General features: G+C 35.5%; 1 protein-coding gene across 4 annotated transcripts in view; it reads right to left on the bottom strand.

Annotated features, from left to right (window-relative positions):
* ZEB1 (zinc finger E-box binding homeobox 1) overlaps nucleotides 1-20203 on the bottom strand; it is a 193190-nt gene that overhangs the window by 61860 nt on the left and 111127 nt on the right. For all 4 annotated transcript variants that reach the window (XM_047743597.1, XM_047743599.1, XM_047743598.1 and 1 more), the window contains exon 2: nucleotides 2798-2998. In XM_047743597.1, the coding sequence (XP_047599553.1) occupies nucleotides 2798-2998 (201 nt within the window). The remainder of the gene's footprint in view (nucleotides 1-2797; nucleotides 2999-20203) is intronic.

Genomic DNA, 20203 nt, shown 5'->3' with positions numbered 1-20203 from the left:
AAATAAACAAGTAAAATCTTTAAAAAAATAATAAAATAAAATCTAGCATAATTATTTTTTTCAGATAGCATAGATCATATAGCTAAGACATATAAGACTTAGATCATATAGCTAAGACAGTTCAAATAACTTATCCCAACATATTTTCAGAAACAGAACCTCTTCACTGGTTTTTCATCTTTCTTTTTCCCTCTATTTCCCTCTTTCTCTTATCTCCCCTTTTTCCAGAAAAATCATTACCTTCTTGTTTCCATATTAACACTTTGGATCAATTACGCCAATGGATCAATGCTGGCCCCAGACAGGAAATATATATGACAACCCTTGCTTCCAAAAGTTTTGAGCTCAATATTATAGTTTAATAAGTTAACAGCTCTGCTGTTAATGAGCTGTGACAATAAATAAACAATTTAATTTCTCTGGGTTCTACTTTCTAGAAGCCTGTGAATTGTCAGTCCTTACTTCTGTTACCTTCCATGTAATAACAAATCAAATCTTGTATTTTTGGTTTTTGTAGTCTCTTTACTGAAGGCACTATCTGTCTATATGCTCTCCCTCCAAATTCATTTTCCATATTGCTACCAGACTTATTTCTAAAGTATGTATCAATGATGTTCTCATAGCTTTTAAGGTAAAAGTTCAAATTCCTTGACTTAGTACATGGTGTCCTACATAGTCTTTTCCTTGTTTACTTCTCTGATCTTCTGTATTTTTTGTATTTTCTGTAAACACCGCTTGTTCAAACTTCTATGGCTTCATCTATATTGCTGCTTCTGTTGGAAACACCTTCTTTTACTTCTCCTTTACCTAATCAACCTCCACTGGTCCTTTACAACTCAAGACCAGTTCTGTTTCCCTCAGAAATTCTCTTAGGACTTCTCTTCCTCTCTCTGATTTGGATTTTCCTGCTTAATGTTTCCACAGAACTCTAAATTTATACCTACGTCAAACTGTAATGAATTACTATTTATCCTTTTCACTCATTAAACTATAAGTACTTTTCATATAGAGACAGTTTTATTCAACTTTTTTGAGCTTTTTTTATTCAACTTTTTTGCAAATTCATTCCTGCAGAATTTGCTTAATGAACCAATGAACAAGGCTATAAAATGAGGGGGGCAGATAAATGATTTTGAAAGTTGTTAGCTATAAATTTGTCCTATTGTAGAAATTTCAACTACTGCTATAGCGGGCCTATTATCAGATCCACATTTTATTTAAGCTTCCACATTTTATCTAAGCTTCCATATTTTTGTATCTAGATTCTCTAACCTGCAAACCTGACTCATTTCCCCAGACTGCCTAAACTGAGTTTTGATATCCTATTTAGATGACCTCCCCAAATTTGACCTCTTGTTGGGGAGGCTTTGCATTTGACTGACTTTGAATGTGATCACTTGCACATGCTTCTCTTTGCCTTTGCTGATGCGCTTATTCCAAATCCCCAATCCCTCTAATTCATAATACCTGCTTTCTTCACATTCTTCTGTTTTATACCACTGTTGCTTAAATCCCACCAAGACAGGCTCAATAATTTAGTTTTAGTTTTTTTTTTTAAAGATTTTATTTATTTATTTGACAGACAGATCTCAAGTACGTGGAGAGGCAGGCAGAGAGAGAGAGAGAGAGAGAGAGAGAGAGAGGAGGAAGCAGGCTTCCCACTGAGCAGAGAGCCTGATGCAGGGCTCGATCCAAGAACCCTGGGACCATGACCTGAGCCAAAGGCAGAGGCTTTAACCCACTGAGCCACCCAGGTGCCCTTCAATAATTTAGTTTTATTAGGAAAAGAAGAGAGGAGGAATTTTTGATCTAGAAGAAAAGGCTATAGCTCAATTTATTCATTTGACAGATGAGGAAGAATTTTAAATATTCAGTGTAAGTAAGTAGAGAGACTCTCTCCTCCTAGAAAGACTTTCACTAATCCTTCCACTCAACCATGCTTGAGATAAAAAAAGTAAAAATTTTACTTGAGTGAAGATTTATAGCATTCTGATATATATGGGAGAAGGCAGGGAAGGGGAAAGGATGAAGAACGGGGAGGAGGAGGAACAAGCTTTCAAACATTAAAAGTACTCCTGAGATTTATCTGTTTGGGGATTTTTGTTGAGTTGTGTTATAATTTTACTGTATTAAAATATAATCCAGGTGCTGAGTGAAATAAGTCAAGCAGAGAGAGTCAATTATCATATGGTTTCACTTATTTGTGGATCATAACAAATAGCATGGAGGACAAGGGGAGATGGAGAGGAGAAGGGAGTTGAGGGAAATTGGAAGGGGAGGTGAACCATGAGAGACTATGGACTCTGAAAAACGATCTGAGAATTTTGAAGGGGTGGGGGGTGGGAGGTTGGGGGCACCAGGTGGTGGGTATTGTAGAGGGCACGGATTGCATGGAGCACTGGGTGTGGTGCAAAAATAATGAATACTGTTATGCTGAAAAAAATAAAAAAATTAAAAAAAAAATATAATCCAGGTATCTAAGTAGAGTCTTCATTTGAAGTTACAATATGAAATTACAGGTAGGTTCAATTGTATCAACAGAATATGGAAAGCTTGATTCTGGTTAAAAAATGACTAAAATGCTATATATTATATGCATTGTACAAATAATCAGTATAACTATTATTCTGTTTCACAATCTACTTTTTGGTTAAGTGGGTTACCACCTTCAATTGATTAATAGACAAATTCACAGATCATTTCAAACTTTTCACCAAATTTATCTTTTCAGTTAATATATATATATATATATTTAAAGAATCAAGAGATTAGAATATTATGAAAAAATTAAACTTACTGTCATCCTCCCAGCAGCTCTTAGCACTGCCTTCTCTTTCACTGCTCCCCGGTAATACTGTCTGGTCTGTTGGCAGGTCATCTTCGGGCACACCACCTTCACAATCTGCTGCATCTGTAATACTTTCTTCTTCCACAATATGGAGTTTGTCTTCATCATCTGAATCTGAATTTGTTTCTACCACAGTATTATAATTTGTAACTGTAATGCAAACAAGAAACAAATAATCAAAAACAACTAGTGCAAAAATCGGTTTTTATACCTCAGTAAAAAGAAATTTTAAAAAGGACTTACTAGGAGTACTCTATAAATAGTAACTCATTACCTTATAGCAACCTTATGAAATAGAGTATCTATCTACCATCCACTACACATAACCCTGAAAGCAGAAATGGAAACCAAGACATATGAAGGTAAGTAACTTGTCCAAGATCATATAGCTAAGAAGTGGGAAGTCCAGGATTTGAACCCTAGTGTCTGTTTCTATACCCTGTGCTCTTAAACACTACATTAAGTATCCTCTCCAGTCATAATGGCTTTATTCTATATGGTACTGCTTATGCACAATTAGGGCCACAAATCTTTAAAGCATTCCACAATTAAGAAAAGAATTCATTTCTCCTAATTAGACAACAAAACCTCATCAAGTTAACCATAAAAAAGACTATTTTCAAGATACCAATTCAGTCCATACATTTCATATTAATCCTGCATGAATTTAGAAAGAATCTATCAAATCTGGGGATCCTGATGTGGGGCTCAACCCCAGGACCCCGAGATCATAACCTGAGCCAAAGGCAGACACATGGCTGACTGAGCCACCCAGGTGCCCCTTTTGTTTTTCTTTTTAAAAAGGATGTTAAATAAAATGTCTATCTTCCTAAAAAAAAAAATAAAAAAAAAATAAAAAAAAAAGAATCTATCAAATCAACTTAGCCAAACTTCTACGTAAGGAAGGCGTGATTTAAGTAATGTTTATATGTAAGTCTAAATTTTGGAAAAAAATAACTGACTTTCAGAAGTTTTCAAATGGGCATCCTTTCCATATTTTTAATGAATTTCAATAAAATTTAACATTAGCATTATGAAGATAAATAAGTATTTGCAATGACCACCGTTTGCAGAACCATGAGTAATAGCTGCAAATAAAATTCTCTAAAATAAATAATACAGTATAGTCAATATTTTTTCTTTGTGGTCCTTGTAATAATCACTCTACTGGGATAAATTATTCAGTACCTCATTGGGTATGGTCACTGGAATATCTCTTTTCAATTATTTGCAAGGTGATTCCTATTTGCTAAGCAAAGGTTGAAAGGGAGGAAAAAGGAATCTGCTTCATTGAGATAACTAAGCAAGAACTATTTTCAGTTATTCTTTCCATTTCTCCCTCAAAATTTCCAACCATTCTTGAAAGAAGATAATAACCTAAATGTTTAAATGATATATGTATATACCCCTTCCTGTATAAATATACTACATGCCTGAGAAAAGGAAGAAAGAAATACAATCAGAAATATGGATGTATATGTCACAGTGAGAATGAATAAGCAAAAATCTCCAAAATTGCTTTTATAGACCTTAGGAAGACCTCTCTGTTCAAAAGAGTACAGGAGCTACCCTTTTGCCCACATTAGAAATCCTTCAATATCTTGTGCCAGAAGAAAAATATTAAGTTTTGTTGTATCATGAATACTTTAATGTGAATACATTTTTTCCAAATCTTTTCCCAAGAGCAAACTATTTTTTAATGTTACTATAAAGGTAATACAGGTTTAGTACAAAAAAAATATAAAACATGTAAAATTAGTAAAAGCCCTCCCACCAAATTTCCCTTCCTTGACTCACTCTTTAAAGAACAATAACAGCAAATTTTAATTTGTCTATGCACAAGGTAGGCATGATACTAATCATTTTATATACCTTATCCTATTTAATTATAATGTGGACCTCAATGTATTCACATCATATTTAATATCATTTCTCTATATAAACATATTATACATCTTTAAATACACACATACGGGATCACATTATACATATGGGATCAAATTTGCCACCTAGTTTTTTTTTTTAATTTATTTTCAGCATAACAGTATTCATTGTTTTTGTACCACACCCAGTGCTCCATGCAGTCCGTGCCCTCTCTAATACCCACCACCTGGTTCCCCCAACCTCCCACCCCCCCACCTCTTCAAACCCTTCAGATTGTTTTTCAGAGTCCATAGTCTCTCATTGTTCACCTCCCCTTCCAATTTCCCCCAAATGCCTTCTCCTAACTCCCCATTTCCTCCATGCTATTTGTTATGTTCCACAAATAAGTGAAACCATATGATAATTGACTCTCTCTGCTTGACTTATTTCACTCAGCATAATCTCTTCCAGTCCTGTCCATGTTGCTACAAAAGTTGGGTATTCATCCTTTCTGATGGAGGCGTAATACTCCATAGTGTATATGGACCACATCTTCCTTATCCATTCGTCCGTTGAAGGGCATCTTTGTTCTTTCCACAGTTTGGCGACCGTGGCCATTGCTGCTATAAACTTTGGGGTACAGATGGCCCTTCTTTTCACTACATCTGTATCTTTGGGGTAAATACCCAGTAGTGCAATTTCAGGGTCATAGGGAAGTTCTATTTTTAATTTCTTGAGGAATCTCCACACTGTTCTCCAAAGAGGCTGTACCAACTTGCATTCCCACCAACAGTGTAAGAGGGTTCCCCTTTCTCCACATCCCCTCCAACACATGTTGTTTCCTGTCTTGCTAATTTTGGCCATTCTAACTGGTGTAAGGTGATATCTCAATGTGGTTTTAATTTGAATCTTCCTGATGGCTAGTGATGATGAACATTTTTTCATGTGTCTGATAGCCATTTGTATGTCTTCATTAGAGAAGTGTCTGTTCATATCAAAAAAAGTGCCCATTTTTTGATACGTTACCAGTTTTGTGTGTGTTGAGTTTGAGGAGTTCTTTATAGATCCTGGATATCAAGTTTTTTGACACTTAATAACATATCTTAGAAATTTTTCTATTTCAGTATATGTGAAGATTTCTCCTTTTCCTCTCACTGGTTGCACATCATTTCATTGTACAGATAGAATTTAACCAATAACCTATATTGATAAAATTTATGTTTCCAAGTGTTTTTTAAGCATTAGCAACAAATTTTCTTGTTAACATATCTCTGGTCATTCTTTAAATACATTTGTTAGGTATACTAGAAGAGATGGAAGTCCTGAGTCAAATGGAAAACTTATTAAAAGCAGACAGATATGGAAACATGGGGAATTCTTGTATTCCAGTCACACACAATGAGCAGAGTAAATTGTGCCATTTTAAGTGTGGATAAAGGGAATGATTCTCAAAGGTTGTTCCATAGCTCTCACCATAGTTGGGCATGTATGGATGGTTGAAATTCTGACTATTTTGTGAAGAGGTTTAGTGATTCTTCAGTATCTTGAGTTAGCCACAGTTTTATATTGGTGCTATTCTTGCCTTCTAATGATGTAATACTGCAGTTCAGTTTTATCATTACCAATTTTGTTAGCTATAGGTTGTCAAACCCTACATTTACATTTAGAGTATTTGAGACTTAAAAAGTACCCTACAGAATTAGTCTTCAAGACATACATGTATTTTCGTTCCAGTATTTGCTTGCATGCTTCATAGTTTTCACTAAGTTCCTTCTACCCTGAGCTGCACTAGGTTCTTTTTACCCAGAGTTCTTTCACCCTATTTTATTCTGCCTGGGTCACTGTCGCCCAAAGTACTCTTCAAGAATACCCATCACTTTCTCGGACTCTGACCTCCAGTATGAGCTGCCATTGTGGTATGGAAGATTTTAAGCCAAATACATCAAGCCAAAAAGACTGAATATATTTTATAGTTATCTCGGGAATTTTCCCAAAGCACGTTTTGAATATGTGGCATAGAACTTGAAAAATAAAACAATCCACTGGATTTTATCGGTTGATGGGAAAAAAAACCAATAACTATTTTCCAAGTCTTCTGTCTTCTGCTTCACAGTTACTTCGCTGAGAGAAAAAGCATTGAAAATTGCTTATATTGATTAGTGTAACTTCGAAAAAAGTCAAGCTTCCTATGTTTCTGGATCTCCCCTTTTGTGGCTCTACAGGGCTAATTTAAAAAATAGAGCCCCAGTATGAAAAGCATAAATAATAATCAGGCCCTGAAAAATTCCAGTAGCCAGTGAAAATGTCCATTATCTTAACTGTCTGCTCATCTATCTCCATGCCTTTATATTTTTAAAACTTTGGCTAAAAAAAATATAGCTTACCTAAAGAGTGGTACCTTCTTAACAAACAGGTGATTATCACCTCCTGTTTCTGAGTTTTAATTAAAATGAAGAATTCCAAGAAAACAAAGATAAAGGAAAACAGAAAAAGTAAAGTTTTTAAAATCTTTAAATATAATTTACAAAACACAATATGAACTGAAATTTCTGTAGAAAATGGTAACATTTTCAATGCATCTATTGTCACTAGAAGGCGGTTAAGGACACAGTGACTTCTTGGTGGTAGTTTTTGTTGGTAATACTTGCTAAAATCTAATCCCAGATATAACAGTATCCACTGAATAAGGTGGTTGTGAGGATCTAATGATTCAAAAATGTGCTTAGATCAGTGTCTGGCACACAATAAAGACTACAGAAGTGTATGCCATTATTATTTTATCATCATCATCATCATCCCACTGAATCTTTACAATTCTTAAGAAGTAGGTATTGTTATATTTCCCTTTTTATAGAACAAAAATTAACCCCCCCCAAACCAAAACAAAACTAGAGTAGCTGAGTAAACTGTTTGAGGTTTTTTAGCTATGAAGTTATGGAGCTGTACTCAAATCCTCGTGTGCCCAATTCCACAGCTCATATTCTTTAACTACTTACGTATAAAGCCTCCTGACTGAAAATTGTTGCACTAATAAGAAATATTCTTAAATTCATATTTTTGTGTTTAGTCTATTCTGGGGCTCTGGAATTCCATACTTAACAATATGCTACTAAAACATTTCCAAATGACTAAAAAATTTTAACCATCAGAATCTCATTATAATATAACTGACAGTACACCATAGGGTAATATCATCATTATAGTCAATAAAATTTTGAAAGGCTTTCACATAACATGTTATTTTTAGCACCTGATTACGTGTAGTACGGTATCAACTGCACTAATTAAACTCCCATGTAAACATCTGTTTCTTAAGTAACATACAATTATAATAAAGAACTAAATAAATTAGATGAATCAGTTCAAAAAAAGAGCAACACAATCTCAACTTCAATCATTAAGGGCAAGATCATCTAAATGCTTTAGTAATAAGAACCCTGCCAAGCACTGTTTATTATAGCTCTGAATAGCAAGTTAGGCTTCACAGGGGAAAAGGAGGAGGGAGGGCGGCGGCGTGGGGTGGGAGGAGACATATTTAACCCGCAGCTCTTTGATTCTCATCAGGTGATAACCATGGCATGTGTTGATGAAAGCCACAGGCTAAGGCCACATGTCAACATATTTTCAGGCATAAAAAGGCTTTTTATTTTTCCTAGAGGGAGAAGTTATACTTACATCATGCCATTAATACATGCTTATTAACTATGTCTCACTCATTCCTATCAAACACACACATTCCTCTGCATGGTAGAAAAGAAAGATAAAATCCCTCTTAGGAACAGACATAAGACTGATCCTTACAAAATAACAGACTACTGTACTTCTAACAAATTGCTCCATATCCATCAGACTAACCCAGTGCCATAATTTAAGAAACACCCAGAAGAACATACATTTTGAATCTTGTTCTCAAGAGTAATGGACCAAAAAAAATGAGTAATAGACTCAACTAAATAATAACATTAGCACTATGCTGAGAATAACACAATTTAGGTATGAATGCTATGAAATATGAAAATAATATCTGGAGACACTGAACAAAGATTTCCAGTATTCTTTAACATCAGTTGGGACAAAACCATAACAACATCACTTGACACGTTTTTCTTATCCTGAAAAGAGTCCCTGGCACACTGCCTTCCACATAGTAGGTACAGAATTACTTATTGAATTGGATGTGGGGCCACACTTCTTTTTTTCTGAGTGAAAAGTCAATACACTTAAGTGTTACTGATGATTCAGGAAGATGACAAAACTGTAGTGATAACCAAAGAACTGGTAAATTAGTACACAAAATGAAAAAGGGAGGTTATATGACAATCCTAAGGGGAGAAAACTTCTGCAAATAGTATTACTCCGGGAAAAAGGAGCTTATGTGTCCATGAATACCATACCCAGGCATACAGTAAATATTTGTTAATCTAGCCTTTGATCTAACTTATAGATAATATTAATGTATATGCATTTTACTGTATAATAAATGTTATGATCTATTATGCATATTTAATGTACCATGTAAGTAATATAATATGAAATATGTATATTATAGAGTTACAACTTAAGTCTTTTAAAAATAGGCATCATAATGATTTTAGAGTGCTCCAAACACAATGAACATGTTAGGTTTATTTATTTATTTTAGAGACAGCACGCGCGTATGCATGTGCATGTGGTTGGGGGAGGGAGAAATGAGGGGCAGAAGGAGCAGACTCCCTGCTGAGCATGACGGTGAGCACGCAGAACCAGACATGGGGATCTCCCAACCCATGAGATCGTGATCTAAGCCAAAATCACCACTTGGTTGCTTAACTGACTGCACCACCCAGGTACCCCTGAACCTAATGTTAGGTTTAAATAAATACTCTCAGTTCAGCAAATCTAGGGGAAAATTTTATAATCTCTCTCTCTAGGTAAAATCTTTAATCTAGGATGCCTATTAAATTGAATAATCACAGACTGTCTTTACATTTTCAAAATAATTTAAAAAATCTAACTCCAATGAAAGTCGGTGATTTTTTTTAATTTTATTTTTTTTATACATATATTTTTATCCCCAGGGGTACAGGTCTGTGAATCGCCAGGTTTACATACTTCACAGCACTCACCATAGCACATACCCTCCCCAATATCCATAATCCCACCCCCTCTCTCCCAACCCCCCTCCCCCCATCAACCCTCTGTTTGTTTTGTGAGATTAAGAGTCACTTATGGTTTGTCTCCCTCCCAATCCCATCTTGTTGATTTTTAAGATTTTATTTATTTGACACACAGAGATAGTGAGAGAGAGAGAGAGAGCACACAAGCACGGGGAGCGGCCAGCAGAGGGAGAGGGAGAAGCAGGCTCCTGGCTGAGCAAGGAGCCTGACATCGGGTTCTATCCCAGGACCCCAGGATCCTGACCTGAGCCAAAGGCAGACGCTTAACTGACTGAGCCACTTATGTGCCCCCAAAGTCAGTGATTCTGACATTTACCCCTGCAAAGGGTTGGTGGGTTTTGGTGCCTTTAGATACAGGCTATTCATAGAATGACAACTGATAGGTGAAGGGAGAGGGGAGAGGATTGCCCTCATGTACAGAATCCTAGTTCTTATTTTCTCCCCTCTCTCATTACACAATCATTACTAAGTATTCCTAGGGTTTGTCTCTGGTTGTTCTCTCAGTTTTTATTCTGGTCTCTTTCTCATTCTCCACAGGTCCTCTGTCTATATACCCCAACAAGAGTCATCCCAAATTACCTCTCCTTTCCCTGACTTATCAAAGCTCCTGCTCATTCAGATAGCTACTTTTAGTCAGTAGAAGTACAATTCACAAAAAGATAGATGAAACAGTTAAATAGCAAAGCTCTTTAGCAGCTAAACTAAAATCAGTTCCAGGGACAGCTGGTTCTCTTGTGTGTGTGTGTGTGTGTGTGTGAGGAAAGTATCTAGATGAAAAGAATTCACATGAAATTATCAATAAATAATATTTCCTTCATAGGAAAATATGCATTTATAAAAAGGATGCTTTTTAACTTGTAGGACTTGTTACTTGTGGAATACAGGCAGGATGACAAAAATCCAAGTAAAGTGTCAAGACTTAACTAAAAATAAAATGCAGAAATTATTGAGTCAAAAAATAGAGAAGACATATCATTGATAAATCAATCCAAAAGCCAGATCTTTGAAGCATCAATAAAACAGATAAATCGCTAACCCACGTAATCCTAGAAAAAATTGAGAAGCACAAGGATTCAAGATAGATGCAGACAGAGAAGTAATTATAGTTATAAAGGAATTTAAGAGACTTAATTTAGGAATATTTTGTACAAATCTAAGCAAATAAATTTAAAAAAATTTGGATGAAAAAACTTTCTAGGAAAATATTAATGATTATAACTGTTTATTATTTTATAGAATTTACAAAATTGTACAAGAGATGGCAAATGTAGACAGATCCTAGAATAAATTTAGGAAGACATCAAAGAGTTAACCACCCAAAAATTGCCAGGTGTTTTCCCAGGTGAATTTCTTCAGATCTTCAAAGGACTGATAATTCTGCTGTTTTTTCAAGAGAGGGTAAAATGTAAAGAGCCTAAATTCTTTCTGTGAAGCCAGCTTTTTAACAGTCAACTAAAATCTAAGAGCATACTGTGTGCATGTGCACACGCATGCACACACGCATAAACTCAGTCTCACTGATGTAAAAATGTTAAATAAGATAAAGAATCTAGTGGTACATTAGAAGATAAATAAAGCAAGCATTATTCAACATTAGGAAATATACAAGTCCACCATCTTAACATAGTAAAGGGGAAAGAATATGAATGATTTCTATAGACCATGAAAAGTATTTGATAAAATTCACTATTCCTTGCTGATACTTTCTCATAAAAATAAAACTGAAGTCAGTATTATGATAAATGACTGTGTATCAGAGGCATTTATAAGATAAAGATGTTTACTGTTATCATTATTGACAGTATTTTAAAAGAATAAGCTAATTTTTAAAAACAAAAAAGGAAAAAGCACAAATATTGGAAAAGAGAAAGCAAAATTATTATTTGCAAGGGATATGTGGATGTTTCTGGAAAAATCAAGAAAAATCACTGCAAAAAACTACTAGCAATTAGAAATTTGGTAAATGAATAATTACAAATTCAATAGAAAAAATCAATAGCTTCCTAATAAACCAAAAATAACCTGCTAAAAACCGTAACAGAAGAAAAACTCAACCAATCTCTGTCAATTCTATCCAACAAAAGATAACCCATGAAGGCAAAAAAAAAAAAAAAAAAAAAAAAAAAAAAGAAAGAAAGAAAGAAAGAAAGAAAGAAAGAAAAGAAACAAGGAGAACCTATATAAAGAAAATTTTAGCATTCTATTGAGGGTTATAAATTCCAGTGTGTGCATGTATGTGTATGTATACATACATACACATACACATACACATTGGGATATTACTTGGCCATAAAAAAGGATAAAATCTTGCCATTGTCAATGATGTGAATGGAGCTAGAGAGCATTATGCTAAGTGACATAAGTAAGAAAAAGACAAATACCCTATGATTTCACTCTTATATGGAATTTAAGAAACAAAACAAACCAAAAAAAGAGAAAAGAAACAAAACAAATAAGGCAAGGGAAAAAAAGAGGAAGACCAAGAAACAGACTCTTAACTATAAGGAACAAGTGATCATCACCAAAGAGGAGGGATGTAGGGGGATGGGTGACATAGGTAATGGAGAGTAAGAAGTGCACTTGCTGTGAGGAGCACCAGGTGCTGTGTGGAACTGTTGAATCACTGTATTTACACCTGAAACTAATATTATACTGCATATTAACTAACTGGAATTTAAATAAAAACAAAAAAGAAGATATGAATGAATGAAAAGATATACCTTGTATTTGGGTAGAATGGTTTCGTATTATAAAGATGTCAGTTCTACCTAAAATAGTCTATACATTCAATAAAATTCTGATCCAAATATTAATATGGTATCTTAAAATCTAAATCTAAGTAATTTAGGCCAAATGATTCTAACATTTACAAGGAGAGGTAAGAACACAATCTCTGGAATGAGCTTGCCTGGTTCAAACCACAGCTTCACCATGGACTATCCATGCCATCTTGGGCACGTTTCCTAATCTCACACCTCAGCTTCCTCATTTCTAAGGTGGGGATAATAACAGTATGTCCCTAATAGGACTGTCACAGTGATAAGTAATAGAAGAAAATATAGGCAAATCCTTTTACAATCTTGGAATAAGTAGGGCTGTTATAAGCATGATACAAAACCCATGACTATATATAGAAAAAAATCAAGGCAAAAGACGAACGACAAACTGTAAATAATAACTGCAATACATGTTACCAAAGACTGATTTTTTTTAATTATGCAGAGAATTCTTAAATATCTATGGGGAAAACAAAAGAACCACCCAGTAATATGCAAAGAAAATTCACATACACAAATGAATGGACAATAAACATGTAATAAGATGTCCAACCTACCTAATTAAAGAAATACCTACTTTAATGAAATATCATTATAGTCACTCTTTCTATACATTCTTAACTCTCCTGCCTTTCTTGCATTTAAAAACCCTATTCAGGCTAAACCTCTATTTTGATTAAGTCTATAGAATTCCAAATTCTATACCTCAGGCCCTTTTACTGCAAAGCTTCTTGAAAAAGTTATCTACACTTGTCTCCAATTTGTTTTTTTCCTATACTCTCTTAAACTCACTCTGGTCACAAAACTGTTCTTGTCATGATTATGAAGGATCTTTACATTGTTAAAGGCAATGACAATGATCAATCCTCATTTTATCTGACCTACTAACAGCAGTTGACATAAAATTTCTCCTTTTCAAATCAATCTTTTCTCTTGACTTCCTTGATTTCCCTAACTTGCTGACTGCTACCTTTCCATTTCTTTCCTCCACCCCCGGGCTTCAATCTGTCTCCTGGCTCTAAAAACCATTTGAGGGCTCCCTGCTTTATATCCAAGCCTAAACTTCTTTGCACTCTAAACCCAACTGCCTAGTTGACATCTCCACTTGGATATCTTGGCAAACATGCCATATCCAAAACCCAATTCTTGATCCACTCAGTTTTCTCCATTTCAGCCAGTGATACTTCTACTCTTCCAGTTGCTCAGGCTAAAACTCTTGGTATCAGTTTTGACTCCTTTCCCCACCCTCATCCCCTCATAACCCACATCTAATCTAGAGAGAAGTACCTTAAAATTTGGCAACTGATCCCCTTACCACTAACTCCCCCCCACCATCTCCCTGTTCTAGGCCACCAACTTTCACCTAGTGTTGCTACTGGCTCCCTTACATCAGGTCTCTTAGCCTTCACTTTTGCCTTCCTATAGAGCATTATCAACACAGCAGCCAATACAATTCTTCTAGAGCATTAAAGAAACTGTTATTCCTCTACTTAAACCATCTAATGGCATCCCACCTCACGATGATAAAGGCCCTTCAGGAGCTTGCTCCCATTCATCCATTATCTCTCATCTTCTAATTGAAACTTGCTCACTCCATTCCATATACACTGGCCTCTTGCCTCAAAGCTTTTGTATTTCTTGTTGTTCCCCTTGGAATGTTCTTGGAGCATGGCTTAATTTTACCTGCTTAGTAAGGTCTTCTATGAACACTTCACTTAAATTTATAGACCTCCTTCAACCAAGAGCATACCCCATCCTCTTCTGTGATTTATTTCTTCTTAAAATACTTATCACCAACTTCCATAATGTTTTATTATTTTTTATTGTCTTTCACTGGAATATAAATTTCCTATAGTCTGGATTATTTTTGTTTTTTTTTTTTTACTGCTGTGCCCCCTGTATTTATAACACTGTCCATTAAGTATTAACTGCTCAATAAATGTTTAATAAATTAGCAAAAAATTTCTCCATAACACAGGATACATGCAAGAGCTAAGGAAATGAGTATATATTTACATGCTGTTGTGTTAACCTGTTGTTTATCAAAACAAACTTTTATTTTTAATTAATTTTTATCAAAAATTACCTGTTGAACCAGAAATTTCTTGGCATTCACCCTACAAATTAACTTATACGTGTATGTAAATATAGATACATGTTTATCTACAAACTTGTTTTTAACGACAAAAACCCTAAATAGCCACCCAAGATAGATCCCTTTGCACTGATATAGAAAGAAGTCCTCCAAAATAGTTTGATGCCATTCTTGCAGAAAATGAAGACATAATAGTATGTGCATATATGCACCTGAATAATGAATGATAAGGTCTAGAAGAACATACAAATGAAAAAATAAAGTAATGAAAGAGTGACTTGTTTTTTTCTATTTTGTGTCTTCTATATTCTTCAAGTGTATATATTACTTTAAAAAAATTTAGGGGTGTCTGGGTGGTTCACTTGGTTAAGTGACTGCCTTTAGCTCAGGTCATGATCCTGGAGTCCCAGGATCGAGTCCCACATTGGGCTCCCCGCTCAGCAGAGAGTCTGCTTCTCCCTCTGACCCTCTCCCCTCTCATGCTCTCTCTCATTCTCTCTCAAATAAATAAAATCTTAAGCAAAATTTTTAAAGATATATTTTGAATGTGCAAGGAAAAAGGCTGAAATAATATTCAGCATACCATTGCCAATGGTGAGCTTTGGAAACTGAACTGGGATTGGTGGACAATTTTTTCTTAATGTTTTTGTTATTTGAATTTTGATAACAGTAGACAGGAGGTATAATTAGAAACAGCAATCAACATACTAAAATGGAATTTTAAAAATAAAGGTTAAAATGACATTTAAGGAGGAAAAAAACAAATGCTATGCTATAAACCTTTATCTTGTGGGTTTTGAAATCAAACTATTTTAAGTTCTTATTAGGGAACAATCTATTGTTCAAACTATTTTTTATGTATGAAAGACAGAGGTCTGCTTTAAAGTATGAATAACACTCACCTTTTCTATTCATAGCTACATAAAGTGTGAAGTTATGTAAAATGAAAAGGAAGGTAACACTGGAAAAAAAAGAGATTAAGTGCAGGCCAAGATAAGTGAATTCTGTTCCTTCTCACCAGTGCTGAGGGCAGCTACACACACTCTGCACAGATGTCCTGGAGGATGGCATTGTGGGGAGCATGGAATTTCTCCTGTCAAGGGCAACCAATACCCTCCTCCAAATACAGGTTAGAGCAACACACACATCCACTCATATGTTTCATAGCTTCTGCTACAGGATTTGGCTTGATTCTAAGTTTTTCTTACTTTACAAGGAAGTTTTAAGAAATGTTTTGTCATTTACCAATCGCAGCAGAGATTGGTTTTGAGATTCTGGTTTTGGGAGTCATTGATTCAGAGGTGAACTGGTTATGAAAAACAAGATGAAGAGGACAAGAATTTTATTTGAATTCATTTCATTTGGGTTTCTCGGATTCCTTTAAGCTAGTAATATAATTAGTGTGTATAATTTAAAACTGTTGGTTATGTGCTAGATACCAGTGTTCACAATGGGAAAATAATAGGATAAGTGAAAAGAAACAGGCCATGAACTACAAGGATGCATTCAAGGGACCTAACTTCCTTGTTTCCATGGGAGTGGCAGTAAACAATAATCCAAGTAAGGCTTAATGGTATCCATCCAGCACACCTCCTCAAAGGAAGCTTTCCTTGGGAAGGGCCAAATTTTAATACATGTATGCTAATTCCCTGAGTCTAAAGTCCTTCTACTCCTCTACTGGCTAGACAGACATGGAAGAACAAGGATCATGCTAATAAAACCTGAATTGGACGTTATTTCTTAATGAAGCACTAAAAACAGAGTTTAGTTTTCCTAAAACCTTCTAAACATCACATATTACAAGCTTGCGAATTATCACATTAGAATGAATAATTTAGTTCCTCTGACCTAAGTGCTCAAGAAGGCAGAATGAAGACATAGAGTACTTACAGTCTCTGCTTCTGAGATACGCGCACTAGTTATAAAATATGAGTAATGTACATTAAATATTAGAGACAGAATTATGACAATAAATAATTCTGTGCTAAATTAAGAGTGATGTAAAACGTAAATACTAGAGGATTCTCTACTCCACTGTATCTAATCTATTTTTTTACGCCCTGCTAATGTTCCAAAGAAATAAAATTTACTTTTTCTTTAATTTGAAATATGTTGTTGGAAAATTAAATGGATTTGAACTGAGGTACCAAAGAATTCCTTGTGTTTTGCTTTGCCTGATTTATCTGAAAAACAGTTAAAATGGTAATTATCTGTGAATACAACCTATTCAGAAAATAAGTAATATCCAATAAACTAGAAGACCATGTGAACTCACCCCCACTCACATTTTCATATAAATTTTTTCTTAGAGAGTAAACGGACTTAGTAGTGACATCTTGGAAAAATACAGATAAATGAAAACTCTCGACTCCTATGCAGAAACCCAGAAAAGGGTATTTTAAAAGTATTTTGAAGAAATTGTTTTATCAAATTTCTACTACTAGCAGAAAGAAAAGTTCAATCAATCAATGCTGTTTACGTAGTTTTGCACGCTGCTCCAGCCCTGCCCTGGAAAGTACTTGCATGCAGTTGCCTAATCCTTATAAGGGACACATGAAGAATTACTACCCTCATTTTAGAGATAAAGAAACGGAGACTCAGAGGTTGTATAACTTGGCAAAAGGAGACCAGTTAGTACTGGATTCAGGATTCCAACCCAGGCCACGAGGCTCTAAAGACTTTGCTCTGAACCTACTTACACTGTTTCTCTGAAGCAAGCAGATTATAGTTAACAAATGAGCAAAAAATCCTCAAAAACGAAACAGAAGAGATGTTATAATGAATTATTAAAGACTTCATTGACAAGAACTTAATCAAATCTTTCTGAACTCAGAATCTTAAGAAAATAAAAATTTAAATATCCTTACTATTCATCTTTGTAGCAGAATGACAATGGAAGATACATAAAACCATAAAACCAAAGTTCAGAGACTGTTTTACTCTCCTAATTTAAAATGTTGACAGCTCTCCATTGCATATATTATGAACTGCAAACTCCTATGGATAGCAAATAAGGGGCTCTAGACTGAACATTAGGGACTTGAATATCTATACCTCCTACCAGTCTGCCCAATATATTCTTTTCCCTAGACATTGCTGGACTTCCATGCTTTCCCTCTGCCCTTTTCCCTCCACTACCAAATTGCTAATCATCTTTCAAAATTCATTTCCAACCCATCAAAAAATTCTGTTGGTTGTATCTCACCATCTCCACTGCCACTACTCTATTTCAAACTGTCATGTCCCCTATCCTAGGTTCTCTTGTCTCCATTTACCACATAGCAGCCGGAGTGACTTTTTCAAGCCACAAAGCAGAGTATGTCACTACTTCTTCAAAACTTTCAATGGTTTGGGGCGCCTGGGTGGCTCAGTGGGTTAAAGCCTCTGCCTTCGGCTCAGGTCATGATCCCAGGGTCCTGGGATCGAGCCCCGATCGGGCTCTCTGCTCAGCCGGAAGCCTGCTTCCTCCTCTCTCTCTCTCTCTGCCTGCCTCACTGCCTACTGGTGATCTCTGTCAAATAAATAAACAAAATCTTAAAAAAAAAAAAAACTTTCAATGGTTTTTCAGTGTTGTATCATGGCTTGCAAGGGATCACAAGCTTGGGCCCTTGCCTTCTTCTCCACTACACCTCTACATTCCCACTCTTTTCATTTTTTGCAGGCCACAAGCCCTTGCACTTATCTTTCCCTCTGCCTAGAATGCTGTTCCCAGTTCTTTGCAGGGCTGGCTCTTTCTTTCCCTCATGTCTCCACTCCAATGTCCTAGGATCTTTGAAGTATGGCCACCTGATCATACATGCTCCATCCTTTATTTCTCACATCACCCTGTTTATTTCCTTCAAAGCATCCAATCTGTAATTATCTTGTTTAGTTACTTGTTTATTTTCTCTCTAGATTAGTTTTTGTTGCTGCTGTAACAACTTACCACAAACCTAAGAGCTTTAAAATAACACATACTTGTGATTTTACAGTTCTTAAGGTCAGATGCCCAAGAAAGTTCTCACTGGGCTAAAATCAAGGTGTTGGTAGAGCAGTGTTCTTTCTGGCAGCCCCAGGGGAGCCTGTTTTCTTGCTTCTTCCAGCTTCTAGAGGCCGAACACATTCCTTGGCATGCGGCCCCCTTCTATCTTCAAAGCCAGCAGGGGCCAGTTGAGAATTTTCTTACATCACATTAGCCTGACATTGACCCTTCTTCTGTCCCCTGCTTGCACTTATAAGGACTCTTCCATTGGGCTTAACCAGAGAACACAAAATAATCTCACTATTTTAAGGTTAGCTGATTAGCAGCCTTAGTTTCTTCTGCTACTTTAAAATTCTCCTTTGCCATGTAATATATTTACAGGTTCTGGGAATTAAGACATGAGACATCTTTGGGAGGCCATTATTCTACCTACCATACTTCCCCACTAAAATATAAGTTTCATGGGGGCAAGGACACTGTCTTGTTCACTCCAGTAGTCTAAGTTCCAAACATCAAAGGCACTTAAGGTATTTGTTGAGTTAATGAACAAGTTAAGACACTACTGCTTTGGGGATGCTCTTCTTGACTTTTTCTGACTCTTGTCCTAAACTTTGTGCTCCTGTATAATTTTTTACACCTCCCAGCAGTAGTGCCCATTATGTTCACATGCTTATCATTAAGTCCTTGGTCAAGTGTGAACATGTTATAATACGTCAATAAAGGATTAAGTGGTGTGTAAGAGGTACTGAATCAATAAATTTTAAAGTGAAAGGGACAGTAAAAGTTTCCAAAATGTTTATGTTAATAATTTTGTAACTGTTTTCATGATTCTTAATAAAGTGTGTGGAATATTCTAATAATGTATTGGTAAAGGATTACCTTGCTATAAAATGTATATTAATTTAAGGAATTTTAAACCTGTTAAGGGTCTGAAGATAAATCTCTGTTCCATATTTTACACTGAGAAAACTGAAACCCAAAGAAGCTAACTAATTTGTCTAGTTACACAAAAAATTGTGAGCCTGGCACAAAATCCAGTGGACCTTCTATAAAAATCTCCTGAAGTTGCCATGAAGATGAATTTAATTAATTTAAAAGCACACATATAAACATAGTGCCTAGCACAGAACAAGTGCTCTACAAATAAGGGGCACAGTAGATGCTTTTATCATAAATACTATGTATTTTCCATTTCTCAATGATATAAATAACTTCTACAAAGTAGGTACTCAATAAAATACTTGAATCAAGGGGTGCCTGCGTGGCTCAGTGGGTTAAAGCCTCTGCCTTTGGCTTGGGCCATGATCCCAGGGTCCTGGGATCGAGTCCCATGTCGGGCTCTGTGCTCAGCGGGGAGCCTGCTTCCTCCTCTCTCTCTCTGCCTGCCTCTCTGCCTGCTTGTGGTCTCTGTCAAATAAATAAATAAATCTTTATTTTAAAAAAATCTTGAATCAATAAATGATTGAAAAGTAAAATACAAACATAATTAAACAATTTTAAATA

The sequence above is a fragment of the Lutra lutra genome, chromosome 8 (assembly GCF_902655055.1).
Source record: "Lutra lutra chromosome 8, mLutLut1.2, whole genome shotgun sequence".
Taxonomy (NCBI): Eukaryota; Metazoa; Chordata; class Mammalia; order Carnivora; family Mustelidae; genus Lutra; species Lutra lutra.
This window is presented reverse-complemented; position numbering and strand designations above follow the sequence as displayed.